Below are 7,790 nucleotides of genomic sequence, written 5' to 3' on the forward strand. Positions count from 1 at the left end.
TTTGAATTGGCTCAGCTCCAGCTGTTGCAGTCACTTGGGGAGTGAACCAGCGAACAGACCATCTTCCTCTCTACCTTTGCTTCCTCTCCTCTCCTCCTCTCTCTCTCCTGTCTGACTTTACCATAAAAATAATTTTTTTTTAAAAAAAAAGTGGGGAGGGCCCGGCGCGATGGCGCAATGGTTAGGGTCCCCACCTTGCACGCCCGGGATCCCATATGGGTGCCAGTTCTATCCCTGCAGCCTCGCTTCCCATCCAGCTCCCTGCCTGTGGCCCAGGAAAGCAGTCGAGGACGGCCCAAAGCTTTGGGACCCTGCACCCGCGTGGGAGACCTGAAAGAGGCTCCTGGCTTTGGATTGGCATAGCATCGGCCGTTGTGCTCACTTGGGGAGTGAATCATCGGACGGAAGATCGTCTCTGTCTCTCCGCTCTGTATATCCGCCTTTCCAATAAAAATAAAATAAATCTTTAAAAAAAAAAGTGGGGATCCTGAGGTGCTCTCTAATCCAGGAACTTGAGTTGGTGACACTCCACAGGTCAGACATCAGCACATGACAAACCCCTCGGCCATGGACGATCTGGGCCTCTGCGACTTGTAGGGCTCACGTCGGAATCCCAGGAAGTCATCTCATCAGGTTTTGGGGTCTGGGAATACTTGTGGGTTGACAGAGGTGCAGAGGCACTGTCTTGGGGTTCAGGGAGACTTGGGGTGCAAGGGGATGACCTCCTCGTGCACAGTACTTGGTCTTAGGAGTCTGGGGTTGGAGCTCCGCCTCATCTCTTAATCATTGCCTTGGAGCCGTGACTTTGCTGAGAGCGTTCATGTCCTCCCCTGACATATACGTGTCCTACGCACTGCCACGGGGCTGTTGCAAGCTGGAGGAGGGTGTTTGGGAATCTCCACCACCTGGCACAACTCAGCGTCTGTCCCCACGGGGCCACCACGTCTTCTCGCAAAACAGGCTCAAGTGGATTGTTGCCACGGCTGGTATTGCTGGGTGGGATCCCAGCCCCATGGCACCCTCCCTGTGTGAGTCCTCAGAGGCCCCGAGGCCTGAGCCCCACCATCTGGGAGATTTCGAAGCTCATGTGTCCACCAGATGACGATGGAGGAATTCAAGGAGAAGTTTCCAGAAAGCTTTCTCCACACAGTCTAGACTGAGTTCCCACCCCTGGCCCGGTCCCCAGGAGAAAGTCACCGTCATCTGTCCTTACTCTGCCCCCCGGCTCAGCCAATCTTTACTGGCTCGCTCTCTCTCTCTCCCTGCATATTGACATTCTGTCCCCAGCACACTAACTACCGAGCCATCTGTCCCAGATCACGTTCTCTGCCTCTGCCCCTCACATGCACAGTTCCATCAGTGCCAAGCATCATTGAGCAGGTGCGGTGCCACGACAGCCCAGCACTCTGCCGTCTGTCTCAGAATGTGCCCTGCCGTTTCCAGGAGCCAGCCACTGGGCAGATACCCCAGTTCCAACCCTGGCCAGCGGCACAGCCTTCTCTGGGTTTGGATACTGGTGACTGTTGGTGTGCTTCTCACAAGGAGCTGGGTCTGGGAGGAGGACCAGGCAGGTGCACTCCACATGTGTCTTCTGGCTTGGACACCTGCTGGGGTGACCCCCTGGGGATGGGATCTTTTGAGCAGTTTTTCAGATGGGAGAGGAGAGGGCGGGGACCCCACGTCTTAATGGACAAGCCCGTGAAGATGATGAAGCACTTGGTCTTTGGCCTAACACTCAAGGCCATCTTCTCAACCACACACACACCCAGTGGTGGAGTTCCCTGTTCATCTCTTCCCACCCGGTAGTCTTCTGCGGCTTGAATTTTATCTATCTATTTACTTATTTTATTTGAAAGGCAAAAGTACAACGAGAGAGGGAGAGACAGAGAAAGAGATCTTCCATCTGCTGGATCACTCCCCAAATGGCTACAACAGCCAAGGTTAGGCCAGGTCAAAGCCAGGGACCTGCAGCTCCATCCAGGTCTCCCACATGGGATGCAGGATCCTATGCACTTGGGCCATCTCCTGTTGCTTTCCCAAGCACATCAGCAGGGAGCTGGAAGTAGAGCAATCGAGACTCAAACCCAGTGCTCACATGGGATACTGGCATCTCAGGCAACAGTTTAACCCATGGCACCACGTGACCATGGAACCCATGAAGCTCAAATTCTCAATTCAGTAACCTACAGGAGAGCTGACATTCACACACGTATATTTTATTTTTCATAAAGGTCAAGTGCCCATCCAGCCCATACAGTTATATACTCTGGAGGGAAAGCCCCCCCACTGCCACTGCCCCTGAGTTCCTGCGAGACCCCACGTTGGGCACTGAAACTGGAATGGAGCAGAGTTTCTTGCGAACTTAGGCTTGCCCCCTTGGCTTTTCCTTTGCCAGACGTGGACAGAACACTACCAAGGCTGCTCCAGCTCCCAGGGCAGTTCTTTGGTGTCTGAGCTGTCGGAGGAGGGCATTCCCCCTCCCGGAACACGGACACTGCTGTCTCCAGATGGGCTCCAGCAAGGGGCACAAGCCCTGGGAGGCCACGGGCAGGGTCCTTCAGGATAAACACCTGCACCCCTGGCCACCGCCTCTGTCAGCCTCCCCTTTTCTCTCCTCGGGGTCTAGGCGGCAGGCAACTTCTTTGGCTCTGCCTCCCCTCCTCCTCTCTCTCCCCCAGGTTGCGGGGGAGCTGGGGAGGGGTGTGGATTTCCTGCATAGAGTCCGCTGAACCTTCTTTCAGTCCAGGGTCACCAGGAAAACCCTGGGAAGAGATTTGCACTTGCCGTGAGAGATCCAGCGGTCAAGTTCATCTGGGATGATGGCAGATCAGCAACCATCTGCAACCACAGACAGGTAGGGCTCTACTCCTCCCCCGACAACAGAGTCCACCCTCACCCGATCTGGCTCCTCCCAGGTCCCTGCCAGCCACCGGTGGAGATGTCACCTCCCCACCCCACCTCCTCCCCCCACCACACGTGCCTCTTGCCCTTTCCTGTCCCCTGCAGCCGTTACTCTTCCTGGAGAAGGGGCTCACGGTCTCCCTCCTGCACTCGGTCGTCCTCTTCCTTCTCCATGCAGCCCACGGTGGCAGCCAGCCCAGCACCCACGCCACCCCCGACCACAGCTGCCCCAGTGGCCCCCACTGCGGCCCCAGCTGCCACCATCCCAGCCTCGGCAGCCAGCGCAGCGGCCGCCATGCCTGCACCCACCACACCCCCAGCCAAGCCCATGAGCCCAGCCCCGACGGCGCCCCCCACGGCGGCCAGGTGGCCACAGAAGCGCATGGTATAGGAGTCCATGAAGGCCTTGGCTGTGGTTTGCAGCTCGGCCTCCAGGGTGGCTAGGGTCTGCTCCCTGCCCTTGCACAGCAGGGCTGCCCCGTGCCGGGCCAGGACCACATCCTTCTGGGCAGACAGCAAGTTCCGCATGGTGTCTGGCAGGACACGGAGCGCTGAGAAGATGCGCTTGGTGGCCATGTCCTATGATTGCAGGAGTTAGAAGGAAGGAGACAGGAAGTTGCCCTCAGCAGGGGCAACCCGGGGGACCCTCCCCCACCCCCAGTGAGTGCACAGGCCCTGGGGGGCTCACCTGCTGCCTCACATACTCCTCAAACTCCTTCTTGGCAACCTCCACCCTCCTCAGGTCATGCAGCTGGGCGGCCATCTGTCCACGGGAAAGGCCAGGCTGCCTCCTTCCTTCCTGCCTCTTCACCACCGCTCCCAGGGCAAGGCCTTCCGCCACAGACCCCCGAATCACTCCCCTCCCACTGCCTCCCTGCTGTCGCCCGCCCCACGTTGCTCCGTACCTCGTCCGGGGAGCTGAACCCAGGCCCCGTCCTCCCCATCCAGCCCGAGAGGTTCTGCAGAAGACACCATCGCGGGGTCAGGGAGAGCTGGGGCCGGCCAGGCGCCTGGGGCCGCAGGGAGCTTTCACACCTTGATCTCCTGCGCCAGCTGCTGCCCCGTGAGCAGGCGTCGGTCCCCCCGGGCCACGGCGCGCCCCTCGCTCCAGTACCCCGGGCAGCGGCTCTTGGCATGCTGGGGGACTGCACCAAGCACGTCCAGCACGTAGGCTGTAAGCAGGTGGCCACAGGCGTCCTCGGCTCCTACGGGATAGGTGCACCCCCTACCCTGTGCTGGCACAGCTCTGGGGTGCGGATGGGGTGGGCTGGAGGGTGCCAGGCCAGGGTTGAGAGGGCTGTGGTCTCTGCTGTGGGCAATACTCACCACCTCCTGGGCTGCCACGGCCTTGGCCTCTATCCACCCAGCGCCGCCCCGGAGCTGGCAGGAGGTAGCAGCGGGCTCGCCGCCCTTGAAGCAGCTCCTGGACCTTGGGGTATCTGCCCACCAATTTCTAACAGACGGACGGAGTGGGCAGGGAGGTCTGAGCTGGATACCCAGGACCTATCCCTACACCCCACCTTCTGCCTCCCCGCCTTCTGCCATGGCACACCTGAAGGACATCATCAGCATGCACCTGCCCAGCCTTGCAGGGATGGGAGGAGCCTCGCACGAGGAGGTCCAGGTGCTGGAAGACATTAGGGTTCCGCTGCCCACGGCTGGGGATGGTTACAGGGTAGGAGCTGGCATGTGCAGCAGTGGGGGCCTCACCTGGACTGGCACCATCCCATAATGCTTGCCCATCACCTCGGCCACCTGGGTGAACATCTGCAGATGGAGCATGGGGAGGCAGGGCCAAGGCAGTTGGTGGGAACCAAGCTTGGGCTCTGCCACCTCAGGGTTCTCCCTGCCTCTGTCCCTGCAGGCAGCTCATGCTCACCCTCCACACCCAGACCCCGCCCACCCTGCGTCCTAGGACCCCCTGGCCACGGACCGGGAGCCCCTGACCATGCCTGCTTCAGCCCTGGTCATGGGCCTGCTCACCTCCAGCTGGTCCAAGTCAGTGTCCTTCAGCTCCTGGGAGGTGTTGAGGATCTGGGACAAGGAGAACAGAGGTGAGGTGTGGTGGGAGAGGGGGAACTACAGAGACACAAAGTAGTTCTGGGAAGACCCAGAAGCTGGGAGAGGTGCCCCCCCGCCCCCGCCCCGCTCTCCTCCTCCTCCTCCTGCTGGCCCCAAGCACGGCCAGCCTCCTGCAGGTCATCCTGTACTCCCTGCTTTGCCGGCGGGGAGACCCTCAGAGCTGCAGGGACCTCAGATACCAAGGGCACGGGAGCTCCTAGGAGGCAGCTGAGCCGAGCGATCTCCCCACCTGGTAAGAGCTCAGCATCGCTGTGAGGGCGCAGAGCTTGATCCTGGTCTCTCTGCTCAGCTCTGGGCTCATGGTGTCGCCCGTATCCACCAGGAACACAGCCACCTGTGGCGGGGACAAGGACGGGCGTCAGGCCCGCCTCGCTCCCACAGGGCCTGTCTCCCTGCAAAGGCCGGTCCGCTGCTCCACCTCCACTCTCCCCTCCCTCTGTCTCACTTCCTCTCAACTCGCAGCTACTCTCCCTTGCTCTAACTCTTGCTCTCTCTCCGCTTTGTTCTGTCTCTTTTGGTGTGTCCCCCCTGCCTTTTCTGTTTCTCTTTCTCGTTCTCTCTCTCTCTTCTCTCTCCATCTTGTTCTTAGTCCTCTCTGTGTGTCCCCCCACACACACACACATCACCATTGCTGTCTGTCATACTCTCTGTCTCTCTCTCTCTCTCTCTCTCTCTCTCTCTCGTTCTCTCTCCACCTTGCTCTGTCTCCTTTGGTGTGTCCCCACTCCTTTTCTCGCTCTCATTTTCTCTCTCTGCCCCCAACACTGCTCTCACTTGAGGAGTGCTTTTTCGCCCTTCACCTTCTTCCCCTCCTTTCCCAGCAAGAAGGGGCGACTCCACATCCAAATACCCCTGGTGAGGCCATTGTTGCTCCCAGAGCCGAAGCCCTGCAGGCAGCCTTCAGCTCCTCTGGGCCAGCCACCCTCCCCGGATTCCTGCAGGGACCAGAGGGACAGTGTCGGTCAGCCAGTCCAGCTGGTCCCTCCCCGCCAGGTCCCTCCCTTACCTCCCTGTCCCAGGCCAGCCTCCTGCCCGCGCTGCCCTCACCAGGCCAGGCAGACCCTGAAGCAAGCGGTTGAGGAGTGAGGACTTCCCTGAGCGCTGCTCCCCGAGGACGGCAAGGAGACACACGGGGGTGTCCCTGGCCAGGGGGTGCTTCAGGCAGCGGTTGATGGCACCCATCCTGAGGATCAGACCGCCCGAGGCGTTGACCCGGACCAGCAGCAGCGGTTCTGCACGCACAGCACACGTCTCCTGGGGGAGGGGAGGAAGGGAAGAGGGCACCCCGCCCTGAGCATCCCAAAGGGACCCTGACCCCCGCCCCACCACTGCCACCCCAGGGTGAGGCCTGGCGCACGCACCTGCAGCGCGGCAGGCAGTGGCCGCTGCGGCAGAAGCCTCATACGCTCGCCCAGGCCACGAAGGCCCTTCTTCTGCCGGCAGGTCTTACGGCACTCCGGGCAGCAGGGCGGCTCGCAGCCCGGGACACGGTGCGTGCTGAAGCACCGCAAGCAGAAATCGTGGCCACAGTCCAGCGAGACCGGCTCCCGCAGCCGCTCCAGGCAGATGGAGCAGGCAGGCAGCTCCCGGGGGGCCGCGGTGCGAGGCCCCAGGCCCAGCTCCAGCTTGGGGAAGGCCGCGTGGGACCTGGGAGTGAGGAGTGAGCAAGACAGTCCATGCGTGGGTGGCAGAGATTTGACATGGCTTGGGGGGTGGGGGTGGGCCCACTGGTGCCAGCTCAGTGATCTGCAGGGGGCTCCGAGGTGCAGCTATTCCCAGCCGGCCCAGCTCTGCCCCGGGTGGTACCACATCGCCAGGACACACCCTGACTCAGCTGCCTGCCAGCCACAGGAGCCCTGGACCAGCTCTCTGCTGTCTGGGCCCTCAACCTCCTCACTGTCCCGAAAGAGAAGTCATGGCCATGGAGGCAAGGTGGGGGTGCAGTGGCCCTTGGGGGGCGGCGCAGTGTCTGGCAGCAGTGGGCACCTGTGCTCCGGATGGAGTGCCCCTCTCCAGCTTTGGAGCCAGACCACCCCAGCGGCACTGGGAGGACAGAAAGGAGCAGCCTGTGATGGTGCTGGGCAGATGCCACCAGTTCTCGGAAGAGTCCTTCCACTGTGCCCCTCCACCTGCTCACGCCTGTGCCCGTCTTACCAGCCCGACAGACCCAGTCCTGGCGGGCACTCCCTCCCAAAGGATCCAGTCCATCCATCTCTCTGGTCCAGCTGACTATCTGGGCTGCAGGGCTGAGCTCCCGGATTCTGCAGTGCCCGAGCCCACCAGCCAGGGACCCCTGCACCAACCTCGGCCACTCACCAACTGTTGCTGCTGTTTCCCATGAAGCTCCGCTTTCTCTCCTTGATATGAGAGAGAGAAATCTAGAAGAGAATGCAGACTTCCATCTCTAGCTGGGTTTCAGGGTCCCCATCCTCCCTTCCTTCCCACACCCATCCCCCTTCCCAGGACTTGAGACTTGCCCGTTTGCCAAGCCGGTGACAAAAGGAAGTGACGGACAAGGTGGGCTTCGGCATGGGAGGCTTGGCGGGGAGAGGGTCCGGTGGGAGCGAGCGAGAGTGAAGAGGCAAGGGCTGCTTCTCCCAGAGCAGATGGATGAGCTGGGACTGCAAGTCAGGCAGGCAGTCGGGCAGGCAGGCGGAGGGTGGCGGGGGATGCTGGCTCCTCGTGAGACTCGCCAGAGAGAAACGTGCCGGTCGGTCGGTTGGGGAAGGGCCCAGGCTGCTGCTGGACTCACCCCAAGGGGAGGGGACAGGGCTGCGGGGACCAGAGTGCCGGGGGAGGGAGGGACG

General features: G+C 61.3%; 1 protein-coding gene across 2 annotated transcripts; it reads right to left on the reverse strand.

Moving 5' to 3' along the window:
• Positions 1–3,009: 3,009 nt before the first annotated feature.
• RNF112 (ring finger protein 112) lies at positions 3,010–7,535 on the reverse strand. Of its 2 annotated transcripts, none has more exons than XM_041001385.1 (14): positions 7,461–7,535; positions 7,300–7,340; positions 6,345–6,630; positions 6,031–6,237; positions 5,784–5,918; positions 5,213–5,317; positions 4,885–4,935; positions 4,612–4,668; positions 4,454–4,528; positions 4,231–4,354; positions 3,937–4,106; positions 3,807–3,860; positions 3,590–3,664; positions 3,010–3,480 (listed from the first exon to the last, which is right to left on the reverse strand). In XM_041001385.1, the coding sequence occupies exons 1-14, from the start codon at positions 7,512–7,514 to the stop codon at positions 3,010–3,012; spliced, it is 1,905 nt and encodes a 634-aa protein (XP_040857319.1). In that variant the 5' UTR covers positions 7,515–7,535. The 2 variants fall into 2 exon arrangements, with proteins under 2 accessions (XP_040857319.1, XP_040857318.1); XM_041001384.1 differs by having other exon boundaries at positions 4,228–4,354.
• Between the last annotated feature and the right edge of the window lie 255 nt (positions 7,536–7,790).

This window comes from Ochotona curzoniae, unplaced genomic scaffold, assembly GCF_017591425.1.
Source record: "Ochotona curzoniae isolate NIBS_2020 unplaced genomic scaffold, NIBS_Ocur_1.0 scaffold_2453, whole genome shotgun sequence".
Classification (NCBI taxonomy): Eukaryota; Metazoa; Chordata; class Mammalia; order Lagomorpha; family Ochotonidae; genus Ochotona; species Ochotona curzoniae.